The sequence below is a fragment of the Mustela nivalis genome (genome assembly GCF_964662115.1).
Source record: "Mustela nivalis genome assembly, chromosome: 20".
Classification (NCBI taxonomy): domain Eukaryota; kingdom Metazoa; phylum Chordata; class Mammalia; order Carnivora; family Mustelidae; genus Mustela; species Mustela nivalis.
This window is the reverse complement of record NC_139039.1, coordinates 9,464,251-9,491,513: the sequence shown is the minus strand read 5'-3', so window position 1 is coordinate 9,491,513 and position 27,263 is coordinate 9,464,251. Positions and strand designations below refer to the sequence as shown.

Here is a 27,263-nt window from a genome sequence, read left to right as displayed (position 1 = left end):
GTTTTTAAAATCTGGGTAATTCAAATACCAGATTGATTTAAAACTGGGTTTAAGCAATTGCCCATCTCTAAATCTTGACAGGAAGATACTTCTCTTCCTCAGAGGATCCATCTCACATAGTCTTGCTCCCTAGGTTCATCGTGGTCTGTGGAAACATTACAGTTGACAGTGTGACTGCCTTCCTGAGGAATTTTCTCCGCCATAAGGCAGGAGAAATCAACACCGAGATTGTTTTTCTGGGAGAGTAAGTGTATCCGTATGGCTCATGAAATCTAAATTAATCCTTGAAATATGTGTGCATTTTTTTAATATGGGGAAAAAAAAAAGACCTTTACAATATTCGAAGAATAATTAAGAAAGAATAATAAGGAAAAAGAAAAGAAAAGGCAATCTTAAAAATCAGAGTTAATCTCAGAGAATATTTTAAAATATATCTTGCCTGGCATTTTCCTGTGTATGTCCTAACATTGTTTGAAAGCTTTCCTGTCATTTAGGAAAGTATTCCATATTTATTATTATTACATATGACCATCATTTTATACACAAGTCTGCTGCATTTTACAACTATTATTCTGCTAGTTCTCAGAATTGGAAGTGTCAGTTCAAACTGATGCAGAGAGGACTGTTTTTGGTGATGTTTTTATTCTATGAAGCTTACATTTCCACAAGTAGTTTGTGAAACACTGGAAAATGCATACTTAATACAAAAAGATTTTTTTTTTAATATTTTATTTATTTATTTGACAAAGAACACAAGCAGACAGAGAGGCAGGCAGAAAGAGAGAGAGAGAGAAGCAGGCTCTGCACTGAGCAGAGAGCCCGATGCGGGGCTCGATCCCAGGACCCCAGGACCATGACCTGGGCTGACAGAGGCTTTAACCCGCTGAGCCACCCAGGCGCCCCAATACAAAAAGATTTTTAAGTAGGCAAAATGGTTTTCTCGTTTTATTTTACAATTAGATTCATAGTGAGATTGAACAATTTTTATGTTGCGATGGTTTCCTTTTTGCTTTCCCTTCCTACAATTTTGTTTCCTAGTGAGACTGAACAGGTTTTGTAGGTTTTGACCATTTCCTTTTCCTTTTTTGATGGATGAAGGAACTTGTCTTTTCATTTCTATTTCCTTCTCTATGAGGAAGATTATCTGTTGCTTCACTGACTTCTAAGCAGTCTTAATGTATTTTGATATTAGCCTTTTTGTGTCATGTGTTGTAAATATTTTTCTCTTTGCCTGTGTGTGTGTGTGTGTGTGTGTGTGTGTGTGTGCACATGTGCTCTTACTTTAATACAGAGCATTGGATTTACATGCACTATAATCCATCGACTCTTTCATTTTGGGATCTGGCTTTTCTGGCATTTTTTTGGTCTTTCTGTTCTAGAATTAAGCAAATATTCTTCTGGCACTTTTATGTTTTCATTACTGAGCTATTTTATATTTAAGCTCTCTGGAATTGATTTTGTGTAAAGTGTACTGAACTAGCTTCTCCATTTTGTCCAAAAGGCTCATCAGTCATCCACACTTCGCTAAATAAGTCAGACATATTCAAAATGACATTTTGCTCTTACACAGCATTGTGTACGGGATCACTTCAGTTTCACACATTTTATAGTTAACACTTTGTACTGTTTAGATTAAGGCATGCCAAGTCCACTGTCCACTATCTCTTTGGGCTCTCATATATGAGATAACCAGTAAGCATTGTAAACTCCAGCATGGTGCTATTGATGGACAGCCAACAGTTTTGTTTCACTATCATTGCCTTCCTGTCTTCTCAGTAATTGGCATATTACTTGAATCCTTATATTAAAAAATAATTTAAAAAGTGCTAACATCATGATAAGGGGCTAATAATTATAATCCAGTTGAGACAAAAAGAATATCATTAGATGTATTTGCTGCTGCATTTTCACGGACTAATGTAGGTTATTACAGGTACTTGTCAAGAGAATGAATGAAATTTTTAAAAATGAGCTGTGAAGTGTGTAAACCTGGTGATAAAAATATATGTTTATAAAAAATAAAAAGTTAAAAAAAAAAAAAAAAAAGATATAAAATTCATCTGGAATTTTACCAATTACCTATAATTTCTGATGACTCTATTGTCATCCGAATTTATACCCCCTGCCAGACATTCTCTGTGGCTCTGTTTTCACAAAGTAATTGCTTACTGGATATTTACATCCCAGGTTTTCAAAGGCCCCTCAGATTAAACATTTTCAAAAGTAAACTCAGGATCTTATGTCCCTCTCGTGTCTGTGTGTGTGTGTGTGTGTGTGTGTGTGTAAGAAGGAAATATGTACCATACATATATATAAAGGAAGGAGAGAAAACCGCGTTTTTCTTTCTCAGTAAATGGGATGTTATCGGTGCAGTTCCTTAAAACAGAAAATGAAACATTGTGTTTGCCACTCCTTTTCCTCAAACCCTGTGTACACTTTCATCAAAATCATCAATTTTGTCTCCTTAATAAATTTTAATTCTGTTTCTACCTCTTCATCTCCACTGTCACAACCCTCTTCAAAATTAATATTATGTCTCTCCTTAGTTTCTAGGAAGGCCACTTTATTTGTGCTTTTTTCTCAGAAACTCTTCTTCTACTGTGTGTGATCAGTTTATTCTTATGCTTTAGCACTCCGAGAGTCTCCCCACCCCCAATTCAAGCCATCTGAATTAGTGTCTTCTAATCCTCCTTTCTCACAGCTCCATTGCATTTCCTTTAAAACAATGATCATGATCTGCTATTTTGGTAGATTTTTTTCTATCACAACTATTAACATTTCCTTTCCCTGCTATATATTCACATTTCTCTGGAGAAGAGGCGCAGTCTCTTCCACTTCGCTTTGAGTCTGGCCTGCTCTATGATTTGATTTGATCAATTGAATGCCACATGCGACAGAGGTGACACTTTGCTGATTTCAGGCCTAAACTTGAATAGGATTGGTAGTTTCACATTTCACTGTCTTGGAAACCTATATCATCATGTAAAGAGTCAGAGTAGCATGGTTTGGTGGGGAGAAGGCCCAGCCAACCCTCAGCTGCTCTAGTCACGTGAGACAACAGTCGTGCAGGTAAAATTATTTTGGACATTCCAGCTCTCAGTCAAGCTCTGTGATGAATGTACCCTAGTGAATGGCCACAGTCAACACAGTTTGGAACAGAAGAATTGCCTTGCTGAGACAAGCCAACCCACAAAATCTTGAGAAATGATATACTATTGTTGTTTTAGATCAGTAAGTTCTAGAATGGTTTATTTTGTGGAGAGATAATTGATATAAAAGGTGGTCCTGGAAGTGGGCTGCTATCACAACAAAAGCCAAAATGTGGCTTTCTCCTTGGAATGGGTGGTAGGCAGAGGCTAGATGGGTTGCCTGGAGACTGTTATTAGAGGCTAGAAAAACAGTGAGAAAAACTGCCATTGGGTACAGAAAGAACAGCACAATTTTGGTAACGATGTCACCCCGAATAACATGATAGATAGGAAATACACTAAGTAAGACTGTGAAGATGGCTGAGAAAATTTCCTGAAAGAATGTTAGGTGCCATTTGCTCTAAGTATAATCATGTATGATGAGATATGGTAAGAAAAGGGAGGTAAAAAGTAACTCTTTAGTCTTCAAGCAGAACTTAAACAAAATATAGAAGGCTCAGTATAGTCTCTCCAGCAGGCCAAAAATTGCCAGTGGTCAATGACCTCGGGGTAAGGGGGTCAAATCCAGGCTGCTATAAAATATGACCTCAAGTCAAAGGGTAGGATCTAATCAAGGATGCAGCTCAGCTATAAGACCCTTTGTTAAGACCTCAGAAAAATGTAAGGTGGTGACTTGTAGGTGGTCCTCTTAGGCAGGCAAAGGGCTTCTAAGAAGCTGAAGGACATTCTTCCCAGAACTCTGACTTTTCTCAAAGTAGAGATCTGTCTCCAAAGGAATCTTAAGGATATGAGTTTGGGGGCATGAACCTGAATAACATTTATAGAAAGTCATCAGTGCTTTAAAGAAAATTTTAACTGTCAGCTTGGAGTAAAAGGGACAGAGAGACTTCACAATGTAAGCAAATGCCTCTTGGCTCCCAACCCAGCATAGGTAGGAATTAGGCTGAGAAAGCTACTCAGGAACAAACATGGGCCATTTATTTGGAAAACAGAAGATGACTCATAGGGTCAGAGGGCAGAGATAAGAACTAAGAAAAACAATGGATTGGCTCATTAGAGAAGAATGGGGCCCTAATCAAAAACATGATCTGCCCTCTGAGACAGGGGGCATGATAATACGCGCTCAGATAGATTTCACAGTTTCAGAGGACCAGTGATTTCTGTGTGCCGTCCGTTACCATCCCAGTGTCTTTTGGTTGGGAATGTCTGCTGCAGCTTTCCTGCCTTGTCATGATGTTCTGGGTGTTGAGGTGGAAATGACTTGTCTATCTAGGTCATGGGTCATCAGATAAGGAAGAAATGTACCAGAGGAGCCCTATCCACATCTAGACTTGATGTAGATGACAAAATCCAGGACTTGAAACTGAGGCTTTAAAGAGACGAAACTTTGGGTAGAGAAAGTGAGAATATTTTGTATAGGGGAGGGATGTGAATCCTTGTGGTAGATTGTTTTTAGAAGGAGGCTACCAGGATTCCTCCCAATTCTTGACACATAGTCTACTCCTCCAACAAAAGTAGTCTGTTCTCCCTTCTGTTGAAATTAGACAAACTTTTGATTCATTTTAACCAATAAAATATACATGAGTGATTGGGCCAGTTATGGGCTCAGCCCTTAAGAGGCCTGACAGCTTCTGCTTCCAGTCTCTGGGAGCCCTGAAGCACTATAGAAGAAGTTCACCTACTCTGGTGAGTAGTACTCACTCTGGTGGAGAGGAGGTCCATCCAGGTGCCAGCTCCTCCAGCTAGCCCAGTCGAGGCTATAGATATATAGGTGATGTTATCTTGGATGTCCTAACCCACTAACACTCTCAGCTAAATGCAGGCATAGGAGTGACTCCAGCAAAACTACATGCAGCAGAAAAATCATCCAGCTGAGCCAAATCAAACCAAAGAATTTTAAGAAATAACAATTTGTTATTTCTAGCCATGAATTATCTTGAAAAAATTATGTAACTGATAGAGAAACTGTTGCTTTTCTTTCTTTGGTTTCCAGTTATTTAAAAAACAAAAATTCCAAGATGTTATGATAGGAATTGTCATAAAACTAAAATACTAATTTATATTCCTGTGTATCAGGATACTTAGTGGCATATAACAAAAACTACTTATAGTTAAATTAAGCAGAAAGAAATGTATAAATAGATATCAGCTCTCAAAACTTCCAGAAGAGCCAGATAACTAGGCTTAGAGAATATATAGCATAATTGAGTAATATTGTGATATTTATTTTATGTGTATTTATATTTCTAAACAGTTGATATTTTCTAAAATTATTAGAAATACTGTCTTGTTAGTTAGTTTTTCTAGTTGTTTGCTTTTGGTATAAAACACAGTATTGACTTTTGTATATTAACCTTCTGTCTATCCATATTGCTAAGTTTCTCCATTACTTAAATATTTTTCTTTATAGTGTGTTAAGAGTTTCTACGTAAATAATAGTTTCAAATAAAGACAGTCATTTCCTCCTTTCTAATCCTGTGTACTATTTATTTTATTTTATTACTGTACTTGATAAGACTTCAAATATAACAGCAAAAAAAGTGGCAATTACCTCTTTTCTTTCTCATTTCAAAGAAAACTCTTCTAACATCTTGTCATTAAGGACATCCTTTTTATTTTAAAAATATTTCTGCATCTGGGCGCCTGGGTGGCTCAGTGGATTAAGCTTCTGCTTTCACCGCTGGTCATGATCTCAGGGTCCTGGGATCGCTGTATCAGGATCTCTGCTCAACAGGGAGCCTGCTTCCTCCTCTCTCTCTGCCTGCCTCTCTGCCTACTTGTGATCTCTCTGCCAAATAAATAAATAAAATCTTTAAAGATTAAAAAAAAAAAATTCCTGTGTCTGAGATGACTCTGTATTTTTACTTTTAATTTGTTAATGTGGTAAATTACATTAGTAGTTTTGGAGTTATGGTTAGTTTGGCTTTGTAGTATTAGCTAGAGACTATTCCCTCTTTTTAATGTCTTTGAAAGACATTGTATAAAAAAATTGGATAATTTGTTGCTTGAAAGTGTGGTAGAAGATACCATAAGACCATTTAGAACTGGTGGATTTAAAATTTGTTTGGTGTCTGTGTGTGTTTTGTTTTTATTTTGTTTTGAGAGATTTTAAATTATGGCTTTAATTTCTTTAATAGTCATAGGACTATATGGGCTTTATGTTTCCTCTAGAGTGAGTTCTGATAAGATATATTTTTAGTAATATGTTTTGTTGAATCTCAAAAGCTGTTACACTTGGTTATCTGTTATATTCTTTCATTCTTATTTTTATCTCTACTTTCCCTATAGGTATTTTATCTTCTTCATTTGATGTAATGAATTCAATTTCCTGTATTTTTGTCTTTTTTCTTTCCCCATTGATTTTACTAATCTTTGCCTATTGTGTAAGTTTCTTATTGTTTGTTTGTTTGTTTCAAAGACCCAGCTTTTAGTTTTATTCATCATCTTTATTTCATAATTTATTTTCTATTTCATTCTTTGCACTCCTATTTTTATTGTCTCTTTCCTTCTTATTTCTGTGGGTTTATTCCAAAATTAATGTCCAAAGCTATAAACCATTTCTAAAGCATTGCATTTGTTATATCCCAGGGCTCAACTGTTTAGTGTTTGCAACATGATTTATTTGTAAGAATTTTATAACTTCCATTATAATTGCTTCTTAACCCATGTCACTTTTAGCCGTCTATTTTTTTAAGAAATGGAGATTTTTTTTGTTATTAACTTCTAACTTAAAGTGTATTATGATCAGAGATTGTAATATGTATGACAATTATTTTTTGTGGTATGCTGAGGCTTTCCCTATTGGTCAAGTAATTTATCAGTTTGATAAATATTTGTATGCTCTCAAAAAAAAAATTAGGAGAGTATTCACAATACTAAGGTATAGAAACAAGCTAACTTCAGTGTCAATTGATGGATGAATATATAAAAAAATAGACACAGACAGCACATACATGTATGTACATACATACACATATACATATGAATACATGTGTATATACACATACATGTGTATATACATATATAAGCAGTGGACTATTATTTAGCCGTAAAAAGGAACTCCTGTTATTTATGACAACATGGATGAACCTGGAGGGCATTATGATAAGTGAAATAAGTCAGACAAAGAAACATAAATACTGTGTGCTATCACTTATATCTAGGATTAAAAAAAAAAAAGTCAAACTCATAAAAGCAGAAGGTAGAAAGGTGGTTGCCTAAAGCTAGGATGTGGGGGGAGGACATAGACAATTGTTGGTAAAAGGGTACAAACTTCTAGTTTTAAGATGAATAACATCTGAGGGTCTCCTGAAAAAAAATATAATCATGTGAAGTGATCGATGTATAAATTAAGTTAATGGGAAGAAGCCTTTCATAATATATACACATATCAAATTATCACATGATACCTTTTATATATCTTTCAATTTTAATTTTACCTAAATAAAAGGAAAAAAAAGGACTTAGAAACATCAAATTTGACTTTTTTTTTCTGTTCAGTCAATCAATTGAGAGCAATGTGTTGAAATCTCTCATTACTGTGATAATTCATCAATTTATCTCTCTAGTTTTGTCAATTTTTTCTTTATATATTTAGAAGCTATTTCATTAAATTCATCATTGTTTTAAAATACCATGTCTTTTCAAATAATTGAGATGTTTTTATTTTATCATCCTTATTAGTAATTCCTTTTTTTTAAATTTTTGGACATCAACCTGATTTGCATTTTATCATATCTTGGTGATTGATGGGTCTGAGCTTCAGTCCCATGCCTAGAATAAGGCTAGTATGGATAAGGAAGGGAGGATCCTAGAGGAGATGAAGAGTTCTGTTAAAGGCATTAAATAAATATAACAATTTCTACACCAAATTCAGGCATCTTTTTACATCTTTAGTACTACATTCTTTGCCCAGGGTCCCTCCTTCCTTGGAATTAGAAACTATATTTAAGTGCAACATGGCCTATACAACTTTTGTTTCTGGATCTGCACTAAAGTGGGATGATCTGAGGCGGGTTTCGGTAAGAACTAGTTCTTTTTCTTCTTCTAGTTTCCCTAAGCTGCGACAATTAAGATGATAAGATGTATTGCTCTTTCAAAAATATTACTCTAGATGCTTTAATTGGAGGAAAATAAGACTTCCTCAATTTTAAAAACTGATCATAAAGGAAATGTAATAATTGATCTCTAAATCCTCCTTGATGGATACCAAGCAGAACTCATTGTTTATCTATACTTATATTTATTTATTTTACTACATTCTCTATTTATCTAATGCAATTTTATTTTATCAGTCTAAGAAATCTGAAAAAGTTATGGATAGAAAAAGTGTTTTTAATTTTACCATGCAAGTAGGATTGTTACCAGATGACAGATTTCCCAGCTTTTTCTAAACACACTGATATGCCTTCTCATAGGAGAAACATGAAGGAAAATCCCATTAAGGCTGGGAAGAAAAATAATGAGCTAAGTCAGGACATCTAGACAGCTTTCAATTAAGATCAAAGGCAGCTTCCCCGATGTTTTAGGTTTCACAGAATCATACCAAGGGCTGCAGTTTTTAGAATCAGAGATCGGTAGAGTTAACATAAAGAACTGAAATAGAAAATGACAGTCTCAGAATAAGCTTTCTCTTTCTCAAAAGTTGATATTACAAGAGCCACTTCAATAATCTTCTAAACCCTTAAGATTCAGAATCCACAAGTATGGAATGCTTACTTTGGGCCACACGTTCTTCCAGTTTCCCCATTCTTTGCTCTCCTGAAAGTCACATAAATATACAGGGAGTTGCTTAAAAACTTGGTTTTGGGCAATGGGAGAACTGTAAGTATGCACTTTTTCTTGCATCTTTGTTAGACCCTAAGCACAGATCTGTCTGCTGCAGCACTTCCAGCACTTCCAGCTTCTCTAAGACTCTGATTCTGATGTAAAGACGTCCTTATCACAACTCCCTTCTCAAGAGTGTTTTCTTTCTTATGGGAAACTTTATGATAAAACCATAGGAAAACCCACAGGGGGAGCAGTAGAGCATTTCCCATGTAATTAACAAGATGGCTGTGATTTAATCTTGACGAATAGGTGGAATCTGCGGAAGCCTGCCTGATTATAGCCAACCCTCTGTGCAGTGATTTGCAAGCTGAAGACACTTCAAACATTATGAGGTAAGAAGCTGGCACTTTGCTTTATATGCTTCAGTGCTGATTTTATTTCTACCTCTTTTTAAAATAAAGCCTAGTGCAGTGGACTAAAGAGGAGATGATATCATCTGTCACAGCACTAGGTTCATTGTATTCCAGATTTCTTCTGCCATTTTTTTTTTTTTTGACTGTGAAGTTGTAGGAATAAGGAAGTAAAAAATAGAGTATTCTGAGTATCTCTATGCTTCTTCACATATTTCCTAAAGTTTCATACAGATACTAACTCTTTAAATTAAAAAAGCAAGCATACAAATAACTGATAACTGTTCAGATAACACCATTATAAATAAAATCTTTAACCCACCAAAAATAAAGATGTCATTTGTGATTAGTGAGCCCTGTTAGTAGACTTTACTTACTGGGGTTTTATGCCAGTAGTTCTCCTGAAATATTATGTATCATTTGGTATAATGTGCTTGTGATTATTGGCAAGTTTATCTTCAAGATGACTAGAATTGGTGTTGACCACTTTCAACTATGAACTATCTATGAGCAGGAACTTGACTTGTATTAATAGCTTCATTGTGAAGGTAATGGCATTATGTCTAACCCAGAAGAACTCCTGGTTCCCAGAGCATAATAAACATACATAGCTGAAGGTGATTCTACAAATAGCAAGAAACAGTTGAGAACATATGCGGTGCATTATACAGTACAGATGAGATAGACCTTAGTTTCTTATTATGCATAATGAGAAAGTTGAATAAGATATTCTATGAGCTACTTCATGTTATAGACAAAAATGCAATCTCTGTTTTTCCTATAATTAATGTGTTTGAGTTTGAAGGCTAAAATACATGAAACTATTTCCTCCTCAAGAATAGAAGACTACAGTCTCCTAGTACCAAGACCTGACCTTTTCATAGATTTCATTTACTAAATCGCTAAAACAATAGCACTGTTTACCATGTATGCTTTTAAACAGAACATTTTTAGAACTACGTAACAGTGAATCTTATGTTTTATTATGCTTACCCACACATCAATTTAATTCTGAATTTAATTATATTTTAAAGCCATTGGATATGGCACATCACTGATGTGTGTATTTGTTCTTTTTGTAGGGTTCTCTCTATCAAGAACTATTGCCCTAATACTAGAATCATCATACAGATACTTCAATCCCAAAACAAGGTATGATAACATTCTGGTCTATTATCCTCCTCTTTCAAACTATGGAGTTAAATGACTTATTTCATCTAAATAATAGAACTTATTAATTTCTATAATTAATATACCTATAGGTCTACACTCAAAAAGTTTTCTGCTGATTACAGGTGAAATTTGGAGTTTCATTAATATTGTAAATTACTTAAGGGCACCTGGGGGCTCAGTGGGTCAAGCATCCAGCTCTTGGTTTTAGCTCAGGTCATGATTTCAGGGTCCTGGGATTGAGCCCCACATCAGGGTTCATGCTCAGAAGGCAGTCTGCTTGAGAATTTTCTCCCTCACCCCTTCACAATCCCCGTTAATGTTCTCTTGCTCTCAAATAAATAAATAAATAAATCTTTAAAAAAATGATTGTTAATCACTTAGAAATATGAATTTGTAAAGAAGCATAGTTTCATACTTTAACAGCTGCTATCTGAGAGTCGAACTTCCAATCCACCTGAATGTAGGTGCTGAGATTCTTTCCTTTGGAACATTGACAGCTCTGGACATACCCTAAAAAAGAATTAGGAGGATTAGATATTCACAAAAGTTTGAGAGACAACCAGAAGCTTTGTCAGAATTGAATAATAAGGTTCAACTGTGCAAGGCCATTTCTTCAAAACTGGTGAGATGGCTGTTTTATCTAATGCAGAATTTTAGGGGAAATGAAGAAAGAGGAATATTTCCAAATTAATGAATAAGATAAGACCTCAGAAAAAGACCTCAATGAATCAGAGATGAATGATTTACCTAAAAGAGAGTTCAAAACTGTCATAAAGATGCTCACTGAGCTACGGTGAAGAATGGATGAAGAAAGTAATAAGTTCAACAAAGAGATGGCATATATAAGAAAGTACAAAATAGAAGCCATAGAGCTGAGGAATTTAATAACTGAACCAAAAAATACAGTAGAGGGGTTCAACAGCAGACTAGATACAGCAGCAGAATCAGCAAACTTGAAGACAGGATAGTGGAACACACCTAATCAGAGTAGCAAAAAGAAAAAGAAAGAGTAAAATGAATAGAGACAGCTTAAGGGACAATATCAATTGCATTATAGAAGTCCCAGAAGGAGAAAACAAAAGAGGGGCAGAAAATGTATGTGAAGAAATAGTGACTGAATACTACCCTAATCTAGGGAAGAAAACAGACCTCTACATCCAGGAAGCAGAGAGAATTCCAAATAAGATGAAATAAAGAGACCCACACCAAGACTCATAACTGAAGTATCAAAAGTTAAAGATAATGAGAGAATCTTAAAGTCAGCAAGAGAAAAACATCTTGTAATGTACAAGGGAACCACAATGGGGTGCATGGGTGGCTCAGTTGGTTAAGCATCTGCCTTTGGCTCAGTTCAGAATCCTGGTGTCCTGGAATGAGAGTCTTGGACTATCTGCTCTGCGGGGAGCCTGCTTCTCCCTCTCCCTCTGGCTGCCACACCCCCTGCTTATGCTCTCTCTGTCAAATAAATAAATAAAATCTTAAAAAAAAAAAAAAGTGAACCACTGTAAGACTACCAGCAGATTTTTAAGCAAAAACATCACAGACCAGAAGGAAGTGACCCAATCTATTCAAAGTACTGAAAGAAATAAAAAAGACTGTCAACCCTGAATATTCTATCTGGCAGTGTTGTCTGCAGAATTAAAGAAGAGAGTTTTCCATACCAGCGAAATCTAGAGGAGTTTGTCATAACTAGGACTACTTTACAAGAAACATTAGAGAAATTTCTTAAAATTGAAAGGAAAGGGCATCAGTTACTAACAGGAAAAGATACAGAAGTATACATCTCAATGACAAAGGCAAATTCATGGTAAAATTCAGAACAATCTCATGTTGTAAAAGTGGATTCATGAAGTATGAAGGTTAAAAGAGAAAGGAGTGAAAGTAGCTATGATTGTGATTCTTAGTAAGGGCTACGCAAGGCCAAAAGCTATAACTTGTGATATCAAAAATAAAATGCGGGAGGGGGGTAAAAATGTACTTTTAGAATGTGATCAAATTTAACTATATATTGTTATAAAATGAGTTATATAAGCCTCATAGTAACCACAAAGGAAAAACCTATAGTAGTAGATACACAACAAATGAAGAGAAAAGATGCTAAGATCTGCAGAAAATCACGAACTCACGAAAAGAGCAAGAGAAGAAGAAAGGAACAGAGGATTTACAAAATAGCCAGAAAAAAATGAACAAATGACAATAGGTACATACCTACTAATAATTACCTTAAATATAGATGGATTAAATTCTCCATTTACATTTAAAGAAAAAGATATATATATGTATATACATATATATATATATATATTTGTAAATGAAATATATAAGTATATTGGAATTTTGTTCAGCCATAAAAAAGAAGGAAATTCTGCATTTGCTACAGTATGGATGGGCCTTGAAGGAATTATACTAAGTGTAATAAGTCAGAGAAAGACAAATATCATATGATTTCCCTCATACATGGTACCTTAAAAATTTAAAAAAAAAAAAGTACAGGTAGAACAGATTGGTATTTGCCAGAGGTGGGGGGTGGTAGGGGGGTGAAATGGGTGAAAGGGACCAAAAAGAACAAACTTCTGTTTATAAAATAAATAAGTCATGGGAATATAATGTACAACATGGTGACTACAGTTGATAATACTTTATAGTACATTTGAAAGTTGTGAAGAGAGTAGATCTTAAAAGTTCCCTTCACAAGTAATAAGTAATTGTAAACATTGAGGAGGTGGATGGTAACTAGACTTATTGTGGTTGTCGTTTCATAACATATACTAACATTGGATCATTTGCTTGTACACCTGAAGCTAATACAGTGTAAGATGTCAATTATATTTCAGTAAAAACAAGGACAAAAACAAACACAGATTGTATACTAAGGACAATATCAGAGGTCTACATCATTTGACCCAATTTTGCACTCTCACTATTTTTGCTTTAAAAAGTGACTCAGTTTTTAAAAGCTGAATTGGTTCTTATCACTTCCACTGATGTGGACATAATAAATGCTTTCAAGTAAGTGCTTTGAAACAAATGCAAGAAAGATGTCCATTCAGAAAAAAAAAAAAAAGCTTTCTTGAATTGTATTTCTTCTTAATGTCTGACCTACTTTCTACCATGAAACAGGTTTTTCTGCCAAAGATACCCAGCTGGAGCTGGAGTACCGGAGACAATATCATCTGCTTTGCTGAGCTGAAGCTTGGCTTCATCGCCCAAGGCTGTCTGGTGCCAGGCATGTGCACCTTTCTAACATCTCTATTTGTTGAACAAAACAAAAAGGTAACCTTGTAAATTGTTGTTGAATCTTGGCTTTTTCCCCCATATCCTCACAAGTTAGGATCAGAAATAGAAAATTGAGGAAAGCAAGAAGGCCCCAAGAAATGAGATTTGACTTCCACTTGAACTATGAAAGATTGAGAGGTCTAGACTGAAGTCCCAGGTACGGTGCTGACCTTGAAGAGATTATCGATCTTATTCTTGTCTTAAGAATATTTATCTGCAAAATAGAAATTATAGCTTTGCTTTCTACCTGCAGTCCAGATGTTATGACCATAAAGGTAGAAGTACTTGGAGCTATTGAAGGAAGAAATATGAATAAAAATAAATGTTATATAGGAGGATGATTCATAATATTCAAAAGGCAGAAATAGCCCAGATCTCTATCAGTTGTTGAATGGACAAACAAAATGTCACATAGGAATAAGAGGATATTATTCAGCCATAAAGAGAAATGAACTACCGGAATATGCTGCAACATGGATATATGCTGTAAAGCCTGATATTTCAAAAATCTCACATATTTCATTAATTCTGTTTATATCAAATAAACAAAATAAATAGAAGACAGAATGCTGATAGTTGGATCCATGTTGCCAAGAGCAGACATTGGGGAGAGTGGTAAGAATTGAGAACAATTTGTGGGGCACCTGGGTGGCTCAATGGGTTAAAGCCTCTGCCTTCGGCTCAGGTCATGATCCCGGGGTCCTGGGATCTAGCCCCGCATCGGGCTCTCTGCTCTGCAGGGAGCCTGCTTCCTCCTCTCTCTCTCTCTCTCTCTCTCTGCCTGCCTCTCTGCCTACTTGGGGTCTCTGTCTGTCAAATAAATAAATAAAATCTTAAAAAAAAAAAAAAGAATTGAGAACAATTTGTTAATGGATAGGGATTTTACTTTGGTTTGACAGAAGTATTTTCAAACTAGATAGGGGAAATGACTATACAACATTCTAAATGTACTGATGCAACTGAATTGTTCGTATTAACTTTTAAAATTTGAATTAGAAAATATTAAGAAAAAAATTTAAAAATCCATAGAGGATCGTAAAAAAATTAAAAATAAAGGTTATATTATTATTGGTAAAATTATATATTTAAATATAAATTAAATTCATTATAATAATAAATATATTAACAGAACAAATAACAATTAAAATCTTTTCCAGGTTATTTTGGGAACATTCTATGCAATAACAACAATAGTCCCCACATATTGAGTACCTAGTATGTCACTCATTTTAAATACCTTATGCTTCCCATTGATAATATTTCAAGGAAGAATCCCAGTAATGGGTCAGTGAAGCTAACTAACTTGATTGTATAGTTAAGTTAATGAGTAGAAGAGGTAGAATTGTCTGACCTAATATCTTACCACTATGCTTGATACCTGTGGTTGTTGGGTATCTACTCACACTTGCCCACATATCATCACCTTTGAGGCCTTTGAGACTAAATAAGTGGTCAAGGGGATATTGGGACAACTGCTATAAGCACAAAGTCCAGCCTTTGGAATGCCACCTGCATGAAATGTTACAAGAAATGTTCCAACCTCAGCTGGACCCAATTTCCCATTGTCCGGAGGTTCTCCAGGGAGTGACCTTTCCTCTCCATTTATTAAGAGTCTACATATGCCTTCTCTTATATTCAATTTCCCTCTTGGCCTTTCTTTACACTTTATTTCCTTCATTAATAAATTAAAAAAAATTTATATCTTTTTGGGTTTTGTCTCTGGTACTATCTAAAACAAAACAAAACAAACAAACAAAAAATTGAACAAACAAATGAACAAACAAAACAAAATAAAAAACCATGAAAGATGGTCTGGCCAGCAAAATGCTAGCTGGAAAACATGGAATTCTTCTATAATTCCTTCTGTGAATTGGAAGAAATATCATATACAAATAAACAGAGACGACATCAGACAATAAGAATGAGCCTTGATGACACTGTAATGAGCCTGCCTTACCCTCCTCTTCCTGCTTACTGTGTTTGTCCTTGAAAAGTGCTTGTGAGTAAATTGTCTCTGCCTGTGCTGTGTACTCAGAAAGTGCAAGATAACTGTTCTGCAAGATACATGTATTCACGTACAGTGCCTCGCTTGGGCTCTCCATGGAGCCTCCAACCCAGATATTGGAATTTGTAAACTGCTGCCACACTGGGGGTTTGAAATCATCCCTTTTCACCAACTCTCAAGGACAGGGATGTTTGAAAGGGTGCTTCCGAAACATGCATTGTGTGTGCAAATCCCCTGGAGGTCTGGTTAAAATGCAGATTCTAATCGCAAAAGTCTGAGTGGGGCTTCACTTCTGAAAAGAGCTCCCAGGAGTGTGTAGGCTGCTGGTCTATGGACATTTTAAAGACTGGAAAATATTAACAAGAGTGAATAACAGTAGTATTATAGTATACACAGTCTACATAGTAACACGATAACATCTCCATGGCTGGAGAAAGGAAATGGATGAGAGCTGTTTATGAAGACTTCATGTCTTTCATGGAAGTAGAGGAGGAAGATATTTAAAACCAACCCTATATTATATTGCTGTTCTTTCTGTGTGATCTAAAGTTGTAACCATCTCACTGAAGATGGTCATCTATCAATATTCATAGGAATTAGGAGAAATTTGTGGTTATGATATTTTTTTGGGGGGGGAGGGGAGTGAAGTCTAAAACCTACTTTCAGATATCCTAAACCAGGCAGGGTCAAGGTAAGATTTTTTTAATGTTATACTCATAGCTCTGGTGTTTTAGATTCTATAATAAACTATTAACTTAGATTTAACAACTAGGGCACTAGTGTCTTATGATCGATTTTTCTTGGATTAGACACTTTCTCTGTCAGCTTCTGGATCAATAAAATGAGAGTTATTCATCTCATAACCTGATTTTTCTGAGTATGACATCAGTATCTGTAAAACTTTCAAGTACTCAGATTCCAAGACCTTGGATCAATGATACGTGTTTCAACTATATTAATTATATGGTGAGAAATCATAGTCCAAAGAGCACTTCCAGTTTCTTCAAGGCAGAGACAGCATTGTATTAGGCTTAAGCCTGGACTAAATCTACTCCAGTTGACATACTTGAGCTTCCTGATTCTACTATGTAAATCGAAACTCTATCTTATCCTCCTGTTTCCCTTTCTGATCTTAATAAAAAAGATCACAGGAAGTCTTCTCCATCTCTATCATTCTTTTACCCACTGTCAAAAACTGAAACATTTACATTAGAAACATTAAGCCCCCCACCCCTTTTTTTTTTAGTTATGAAGACTTAAATAGGGACTCCCAGTGAAGTGAGTACTCTTCAACAAAAAATTTAAGAAAGTGAGAGAAGGCAGGAGATTTGGCTGAATCTTGGAATGGGGATTGCAGAGTGAGTGCTTGGATTGCTTGATATGAGTAGTCCTTTTTTGTAAGTCAGAATATTTTTTCTCTGTGTGTGTGTGTGTGTGTTGTGTTTTCTAAACCACAGGCTGGTCATCTGAATATTTCTGAACTAGCCTTAACCCTCCACAGCCACAGTGTTTCAGAACTTATAGGAATTCCAGACATTAACCTAGGTTTCTGGTCTTGCCATGACGGAGCAGTGTGGTGGGGGTTTTCATGGCAACAGATGGAGAGGATGATGAGAATGTATGGAAAGCTTAACAAAATTCTGAGTTCTTATACAAATATCAGAGATGAGTTACCCAACAGCTCAAACCCCGCACAGCCTATATTTAGCCTTTGTGAGAGATATCCTTCTCTCTCCCCTTCTTCATTTTCTCTGGAAACCTGCTGCTGTTCCTGACTTTTATCTCATGTCCATTGATCAGGATGGCTCCTTAAGTTCATCTGAAGCTTTGAAAAGTTCTGATACTGGGCAGAAAAGCCTTGAATGTTTTTTCTTTGTGGCATATGGCTAGTCAATGGAAAACAATATGTTAAAAAAAAACTTGAGCAGCTATATTTATGGAAAAACAACTTAGATTCCATATTGTCCTTCTCCTCTTATTGTTACTGACTCAAAAAACAGTCTACCTTGCTGAAGTTATTGGGATAATTCCAGTTTCTACAAGGTGTCATGAATGCCACCTGGGAAGAAACCAAGTCATTATGCTTTCATTTTCTTCTGAACTCTCTAGCATAAATAGTTGAGGTGTATGGTAGAGTTTTAGTTCTTCCTTTGACATTTCTTCAGTGAACCACTAGGACAAATCTCTTTGCTATAACTTAAAAGCAATGGATGCTGGTTTGCTGCTTAGCAGGACATACAACTTGGAATTGTAACATCCCATATTCCATGTCCGAGTTCTACATGTGGCATGATTGTGTATTCCAGGTTTTTCCTACACAGCCCTGGCAAAAATATTTCTTTAATGGTCTGAAGAACAAAATCCTGACTCAACGTCTCTCTGATGACTTTGCTGGAATGAGTTTTCCTGACGCTTCCCGGTAAGTTAAAAGAAATGCTTTCCTTGTTCTTCATGCAATGACGTTCTTTCAATAATGTTCACTGGGGGGACCACTGTAGGCCAGGCTCCATGATAAATACTGAAGGTGTAAGAATGAACAAGTCTGCATCTGTGCAATTGAGAAGCTTGCATTCTGTGTGAGACATAGTCACCATGCTGGCTATGATAAACTTTAGAATAGATTCACTTGCATTCAAGAGTCTCTTCCTCTGCTGAAGTACTAGTATTTTCCCAGCACAGAGCACAGAGTGTTGGTCATAGTCTTGTGAATTAGCACCCTGCTATCCTTTTTCCTCACAATTACTTGTCTTCCTTCCTAGGCTCTGCTTTGTGAAGCTGGGACTCATGCTGATAGCCATCGAACACAAATCTGTTTTTCATGGTTACTGGTACCAATGAGACTTTGAATCTCTTCAGTTTTGTAAAAGGAGAATCTTTATGATTAAGACTTCTCCAAAAATACAGACATAACTAAGATATTGCCATATGTTGAGAGCCAGCCTGTTGGGCACCCAGTTTGCTGTGGTGCCCTTTGCACTGTCTTTAATGATTGCAGTTAGAATCTAATGTTTGGAGTTAGAATGGTCACCCTAGTGGGTGGACAGGTGCTTTGCCTTTGTTCCCATGCCCCCCCCCCCAAATTCTCTTTCATGAACAAGGGAGAGAAGAAATGCTCTCCTTCTCACATCTGGGATTCCTTTTAATTTATTACTAGATCTTATAAGTCTTGACCATGAAATAGTACCATGAGATAGAATTATGACAATAAATGCTCCCATAAACTGTAGCTTTAGAAACTAAGCTGTAGAATATGGCAAAATGGGAAATCGGACTACCGGACAAAGTCTGCTTTTGGTATAGTAGATAAAAGAGAGAACCAACATTATTAGACCATTGGAATTTATTGAGAACCCATAATGAATAATATAAGAAGCAAAATAATTTATTAGGTAAGAAAAAAGAAAATCTAGTAAAACAGCAAATCAACTACTATGATATATAAGAGAGATAATAAAAAATGCTGAAAAATGAGAAAAACTGAGGGTTTAAATAGGTTGGGGAACAAGAAAGACTATTATATTGGCTTACGTATTTTTTTAGTGGAAAACTAAGTTGAATTAAATTGGAATCAACAGACCAAATTCTGATCCTGATTATGACTTGCTAGCTCTGTGGTGTTGGAGAAACATCCATTCTCTGTGAATAGAGGAGGTCATGTTAATGCCTGAGACCCTCTCTAGCTCTAAAACTGACATTATCAGGAGCCTTAGAATTATAGGGAAATAGTTAAAATTCAACAAGTTTGAATGATATCAGACAGACTACAAAGGAACAATTTTATATGAAATGTTGGACAGAAGAAAAATCTAAGTAGAGATATTACAAAATGCATCTGGGCTAAAGAAGTCAGCAGGGTACTGTACAAAGGAAGTCACTAAGGAGAGAATAACAAATAGTATCATCTAGCTGGCTTAATTCTATTTAACAGTCCTGCCCGTGCTCAAAAAAAAAATCTCAGAATCTACATCTGTGCACAAATGGCCTTTCTGCCAGAAATAGGTTACAGCAAAAAGGATGGAGTCTTAGAACCATAATCCAGGCAGTTTGAGTTTTAGACTGGTCCAGAACTTCGCCTTCAGCAACATGGGCTATGCATTGGAACTATTTGCAAAGCCTTAAAGGAATATAGATTCCAAAATCCCACTCTGATCTTTACAAAATCAAAATCTACAAGGCTGGGACCAGAGAATTTTTGAAGACCCCATGATATAGTCAGGTTTTTTTTTGCTGGTATTTGTAAACTACTAGACCAAATGTTCTTGAGGTCCCTTCCAACTTTAGCATCCTAGATTTCTTTAAACTTTATTAGGATGACTATGGGACATCACAGAACAGAAACACAAACATTTATTAGGCAGCTAATTTCTACATATATTAAAGATGCCTTGATGCTGTTTATTACCTGCACATATGTACCCCTAATGAAAGAGGAACCTGCTCTAACTTACATTTAACTTTGTTTTCTCACCAAAGAGTCAGGTGAATCAAAGAGATTAAATCCTGATTTGGTTAATAGTCTTTTACATGATTGCCTGTTCATGACCAGCAATGCTACAGGCACTTTGCTTACATAAACTCTTGAATCTCTACAACAATGGGTATACTTCTTAGTCCCATTTTATAGGGAAGGAAGATGAAGCCCAGAAAAGTTAAATAATTTTCCCAAACTCTTATCAGTCCCAAGTGGCAAAGCCAGCATCTGAACTCAGCAAGGAAGGTGGTGATCCTCATCACTGTGCTGTACTAAATCCACTGCAGCCAAAAGTGGGAGGAAAATAGAGCGTCTCAATGGCTAAGGTTTAGATTCGTATACCGAAAAACTGGAGGGAAAGCCCATCTTTTCTCACCTTTTATTTTTCTCTTTTAATTGATACACTTGAATAGACTTTAAAACTTGGGAAAGCCCAGGTCACCTGGGTGCCTTAGTTAAGCATCCAACTCTTGATTTCAGCTAAGGTCGTGATCTCAGGGATGTGAGATGGAGCCTCCCATCAGGCTCCAAGCTAAGAGTGGAGCCTGCTTACTATTTTGTCTCTCCCTCTCGCTCTGCCCCTCCCTGGCTTGCATGCCTGTGCGCTCTCTCTCAAAAAGCCCTTGGCAATCATATGGATTTGTCTTAGGGAATAATTTATTATCTGCTAAGCGATAAAGCTGGATCTGACCCCAGTCAGATAATGTTCTAAGTCTGTTGCAGTAGCAAACATTCTCTAGAGAGCAAGTGGCCATGACTCATGAAGGGGATTTCAAGCCAGTTTGGAAAAATGTGCAAAGGGGGTTCACCTCTCCTTTCAAATGCAACCCCAGCTATTATTGTGACAGTATCTTCATTACTAAATATTTATTTTTTTTAAAGATTTTATTTTTTATTTGACAGAGAGAGATCACAAGTAGGCAGAGAGAGAGAGAGAGAGAGGAGGAAGCAGGCTCCCTGCTGAGCAGAGAGCCGAATGCAGGACTCGATCCCAGGACGCTGGGATCATGACCTGAGCCGAAGGCAGAGGCTTAATCCACTGAGCCACCCAGGCACCCCCATTACTAAATATTTAATATGAGTTCAGAGGGCACTGCCTTAAAAATAAGAGCTATGAAGATACAACTCAGTTTATGTTTGCTAGCTAGTGAACAGCCGCCAATGATGGGGGCACAAATCCATGTTCTTTTCCTTTCAAAGTTAAAAGCGTTTATTCTATTCATTAGTATCAGTCAGTAAACATTTGGAAAATGCCATCCAGTGTCTCAGACAATAAGCTACCTCAATATAGCATCAACACAGCTACCCAGCATCTTTTGATTCTTGGCATAGTGTGGAAGAGCTTTTGTGGCACAACCCCTTTTATTTTTGTAAAGTTCTTAAACTCAGAAGTTACTTTGGAGTACCCTAACAACAGAATAAGCTTTGCCAAAATTAATATTTGACTTCTTTCCAGTGTTAATATAAAAAAGTATTTTAAGGAAGTAAATGAGTACTTTTACCATGTGCAAATGAAGTGATGGTACTTTCAAGTTTATAAGACCTCATTGTGTCGAGGGTCTGAATTAAAGGAAATAAAAATGGGATAGCCTGACAAACATAGGGAGAAATGTGGGGAATTCAAATAGTTGTGATGTAGTACTGCATCAAGGAGTCTCATGGGTGAAATTTGTAAGATGTCATTTTCAAACACAAAAACCATAAGAAAGATAATCAAAGTGTTCATGTAGCAATAGAAACAATTCATGTGGTTCCTGCTCTCAAAAATCTGGCAATCAAGATAGAAAAAAAATGAAGTCTAAAGAAATATGCAAGTTCAAAAATTGCATAAGCAAATAAAAGGAACTTTTGAATCCAGCTGGTTAACTAGGCATAGTTTAATTTTACAGGAGAAGTAGCCTAAAGATAAACACCACTACTATGACTATAAGACTTGCAACCATGTGGCTGTGGCATTGAGTAGGCTAAATTAGCAAGGCCTAATGCATCTGAGTTGGTTTATCCATTTTAGGTTTAGGATACAGTCCAGGGAGTTCACCCTTAGCTCAGCTGTGTGCAACTCAGTAATCATGTTGTGACCTGACTCCCTTCTGGATATTTAGCAGCAATCAAATGCAGTTTTTCTACCCTATTTGGCAGTAGAAGGGGATGGAGTCTTATTAACTCTACAGTTCAGGGAATCCATTGGTAATGACAGAATGAAACATCAAATATTTCCATAGAAATTAAAGGGGAAAATTACTGTATTTTTATCTTCTGTTTCCAGTAGTCTGATGCTAAATCCACCTGTACAGGTTAAGCTGCGTAAGAACACACTAGGGTTCTTTATTGCTGAATCTGCAAAGGAAGTCATAAGGTATTTTTTTTTTAATTACTTTATAGGGAGAAAGTTCTAAAGCAAAAGCAACTCAATGGCAAACTGATTCAGCACCATGCTTAGTGTTAAGCCTCACATAAGTCATTCTTGATTTGCTTTCATTGTCCAGAGCCTTCTTTTACTGTGCCAGCTGTCACAATGATATCTTTACTCCTGAGCTAATTGGAAAATGTAGCTGCAAAGCCAAGGTCCATCGACACTTTCCAGGTAATTACACTTCATATTTGGTTGCCCTCAGCCCAGTTTCCAGGGGCATGACCAAAGAAAGGGTTCTGTCTCTTAAGATAATACCTATTTGAACTTGGCCCAGAAGTGGCAGATATTTCCCCAAACTGGGCATACAAGACCTGAGAATCAGTTTTTTTTTAGAACTGGAAGAAATCTTGCTAGGTATCTAGTTAGACTTCTTCACAGGCCAAGCAAATGAGTACCAGAAGAGATTCAGTAATGTTGAAAGTCCAGAGCCAATTGGAGGCACCCCCAACTCAATGCCAGACCCACTGACTTTCAGCCTGTTGCTTTTCACTCCATCACAATGGCTTTCCTTCTTCAGTCTCAAAGTTCAGACTATATCTGACTGCTTGGTTGGCCACAAGGCTACTTCATGACCACTCTTCTAAAAAAATTATTTTATAGAGCTATGTTTATTTGACAACATTGTATAAATTTAAGGTATGCTATGTATTAATTTGATATATTTATACTGCAATGTGATTGCCACTGTAGTATTAGCTAACACTTCTATTTTGTCACATAATTATCATTTTTCCAAGTATTGGGAACAGGACCATTCCTTGAGTACCCTGAATGGACTGTAGGGGATTTAAAGTTTATTCATTCTGACACAGTGATGAGGAAATGTAATTTTTTCTCTCATCTCTAATTGAACTCAATAGCTTACCAACAACTTTAACCTACAGCAGCAAAAGAGAGATTGTCTTATACATTCATGATAACTTCTTCCCTTATAGTTTAAAACTTAGTCTCTTCCAAGTACGTTAGGATTCCGTGGGTAAAATCCCAGTGTTTCAGCATTTAAACTTAATTCAAAATTTGAATTTCCTATCAGGACTATTCTTATCTTTAAGGTTTCCTCCTTTCCTTCTCCCCAGAATTCTATTTAAATGCAGGAGTAAATTTGCTTAACATCATGGTTGTTGGTTTATTATTATTATTATTATTATTATTATTATTATTATTTTTGAGAGTGAGAGAGAGAGTGCAAGCTTGCAAGGGGGTTAGGTAGAGGAGCAGAGGGAGAGAATCTTAAGCAGGCTCCACACCCAGTGCAGAGCCCCACTCAGAGTTTAATGTCCTGACCCTGAGATCATGGCCTGAGCCTAAATCGAGAGTTGGACACTTTAGTGACTGAACTACCCAGGCACCCCCATGGTTGTTCTTATAGTGGACTTTCATACAAGTCCTTCCCGGTTCCTGAGGTACCTCATTCCCTTGGTAAGTGTCAGCCTCTGTGACCTCTCCATCAGTAACCAGTATTAGTTCTTCCTGGCTTCGGGTCCCCTTCTGTCATTTATTACCGAAATCCATTATTCCTGCCATAGCCTCTGATCTTGAGGTCTGCAAAGCTCCTTTTCCTGTACTCCTGATCTATTCATTCTGTATGTTATTTTGGCCCCTCAGCTGTTTGAGACTTTCCAGTCTCCTGGTGAATATAGATGCATACCAGAAGGTGGGAGCCCTCCCCGGCCTTCTCTCTGCTTAAGCACACCTGCTGCCTTGTCTCCTCCTCCGTAATCATCTTGCATTGATACCAAATACTCTTCTGAGCTCCCTCCACCAATGAAAATCCATATGACAGAGAAAACACATCCCTCATTTTTCCCCCTTGCACACCTCTGAAGCTGTCACATTTTCCTTGTCCAGCAACTTGAAACACAACCTGTGCTCAGCAACCTGAAACACAAGTTGTGTGTGTTGGGTGTGGGAGGGGGCTGGGTCCTTTCTGAGGGATCCCAGCTCTAATGTTTTTATATCACAATAGCTTTATTAAGATATAATTTAAATACCATGAAATAAATACTTTGAAAGCATACAGTTCAGCGGGTTTTAGTGTGCAAACAGATTTATGAAACCAACACTCCAATTTTAGAACATTTTCCATAACTCAGAGAGGAACTCTGTACCCAGTAGTGGTTACTCCCATTTTTTTTCTGCCAACACCCCTGGCAACCACTAGTCTATTTTTGTGTCTCTAGATTTTTCTGTTTTGGTCATTTCATGAAATGGGAATCAGACAGCATGAGGTCTCTTTTGTCTGGCACCCTTCACTTAGCCATGTGGTAGCATGTATCAATACTTCATTTCCTTTTATGGCTGAATGATATTATGTTGTATGGATATACTTCATCTTGTTTATTCATTACTCTGTTGATGGACATTTAAGTTGTTTGCACCTTTTGGATATTGTGGATAACGTTGCTATGAATATTGGTGCTCAGATATCTGTTTGAGTTCCTGCTTGCGATTTTTCATGTATATATCCAGCAGTAGAATTGCTAAATCAGATATTAATTCTATGTTTAATTCTTTGAGGAGCTGCTATACTGTTTTCCACAGCAGCTACCTCATTTCACATTTCTACTAGCAATATGTAAGAGTTCCAATTTCTCCACATCCTTTTTAAAAAAAAAAATCCCCCCCCCTTTTTTTTAAAATAATAGCCATCCTAATGAGTATAAATTGATGTCTTATTGTGGTTTTAACTTGAATTACCCTAATGGCTAATGAAGTTGAGCATCTTTTGTGAGGATATTATGGGCCATTTGTATGTCATTGGAATGTCTATTTGGATCCTTTACCCACTTTTTAAATTGGGTTTTTGTCTTTCTATCATTGGGTTGTATACAGTCTTCCTATATTCTAAATATATGTCCCTTCTCAGATGTATGGTCTCCCAATCTCTTCTCCCATTTTGTGGCTTGTCCTTTTTTCTTCATATAATTTTTCTTCATCAAAGTTTATTTCCTCATCAAAATTTAAATTTTTATAAAGTCCGGTGATGTATTTCATCATTTGTTGCTTGTGTTTTTGTGGTATAGCTAACCTGAGGTCATAAATATTTACTCCAACATAAAATTCTAAGAATTTTGTTTTTAGCTCTTACATGGTGGTCAGTGATTCCTTTTGAGTTGATTTTTATGTTTGGTTTGAGGAGAGGATCCAATTTCATTCTTTTCAATGTGGATATTCAGTTGTCCATGCATCACTTTTTTTTGAACTCTTTTTGTACCCTTGTCAAAAAACAATGAACTGAAAAGGTGTGGATTTATTTTTGAGTCTGTTTTATTTCTTTGATGTGTATGTCTAGCTTTGTGTCAGTACCACACTGACTTCTCTACCATAGTTTTGTATTAAATTCTGAAATCTGGAAATATGAGTCCTCCAAGTTTGTTATTCTTTTTCAAGATTGTTCTGATTATTCTGTGTCCCTGCATTTCCTTACAAATTTTGGGATAAACATGTCAATTTCTGCAAAGAAGCCACCTGGGATCTTGATTGGCATTGTGTTGAGTCTGTAGGTCAATTTTGGAAATATTGTTATTAAGACAGTAAGTCTTCTGACGCATGAACATGTGATGTCTTTATATCAATTTATACCTGTAAGTTCCTTCAATGGTGTTTTATAATTTTCAGATAATAGGTTTTATACTATTCATGTTCAGTTGATTCCTAAGTATTTTATTCTTTTTAGTGCTATTGTAAATGCAATTCTTTTCTTTCTTTCTTTTTTTTTTTTAAAGCTTTTATTTATTTATTTATTTTAGAGAGAAAGAGAGCAAGAGTATAAGCAGGGGGGAGAGGCAGAGGGAGAGCGAGAGAATCTCAAGCGGACTCTGCACTGAGCACAGAGCTCTCCATGAGGCTCTGATCACAACCCTGAGATCATGATCCAAAATGAAGCCATTTGCAGATGATTCATTGTTAGGGTCTAGAAATACAATTGATTTTTGTGCATTGATCTTCTATTCTGCAACCTTACTGAACCTGTTTTATTAGCTCTAATACCCTTTTTTGTGGCCTTTTATTTCATTTTCTTGCCTAATTTCTGCTCATTCATTTATGATTTTAGTAATATGAGTATGTCCTCATTTTTGTGGCCAGTCTTGCCAAAAATGTTTGTCAATTTTATTGGGGTTTCCAAAGAATCAATTTTAATTTTTTAATCTACTATTGTTCAAGCTTTTAATTAAGTTGTGTATACTCTAATTTTTATTATTTCCTTCTTTCAATTTGATATGAGTTAATTTTCTCTTCTCAATATCTTAACATGAAAGATTAGGTTATGTGATTTTAGATCTTTTTTTCTTTTTAAATAAACAGAAGAATTAATATCAGTAAAATTTCCTCTAAGCACTCTTTAGGGGCATGTCATATTTTGATGAGTTATGTTTTTATTTTCATATTTATCTAAAAGTATTGTATAATTTCACTTGTGATTTGTAGGGGCAGGACCCATTGGTTATTTAGGCATATGTTGTTTTGTTTCCATATATTTGTGGATTTCCCAAATTCCTTTGTTACTGACTTTTCATTTTATTTTTATTGAAGAACAAAATGATTTTTTATTTAAATACAAAATCTTTGTATGATTTAAATTCCTTTAAATACATTC

General features: G+C 36.1%; 1 protein-coding gene across 1 annotated transcript in view; it reads left to right on the top strand.

Moving 5' to 3' along the window:
* KCNU1 (potassium calcium-activated channel subfamily U member 1) overlaps window positions 1-27,263 on the top strand; it is a 149,195-nt gene that overhangs the window by 34,325 nt on the left and 87,607 nt on the right. The window contains exons 10-18 of the mRNA XM_082715533.1: window positions 134-244; window positions 8,065-8,170; window positions 9,228-9,310; window positions 10,411-10,480; window positions 13,622-13,774; window positions 18,089-18,201; window positions 18,542-18,610; window positions 22,520-22,609; window positions 22,740-22,837. Coding sequence (XP_082571659.1) covers window positions 134-244; window positions 8,065-8,170; window positions 9,228-9,310; window positions 10,411-10,480; window positions 13,622-13,774; window positions 18,089-18,201; window positions 18,542-18,610; window positions 22,520-22,609; window positions 22,740-22,837 — 893 coding nt within the window. The remainder of the gene's footprint in view (window positions 1-133; window positions 245-8,064; window positions 8,171-9,227; window positions 9,311-10,410; window positions 10,481-13,621; window positions 13,775-18,088; window positions 18,202-18,541; window positions 18,611-22,519; window positions 22,610-22,739; window positions 22,838-27,263) is intronic.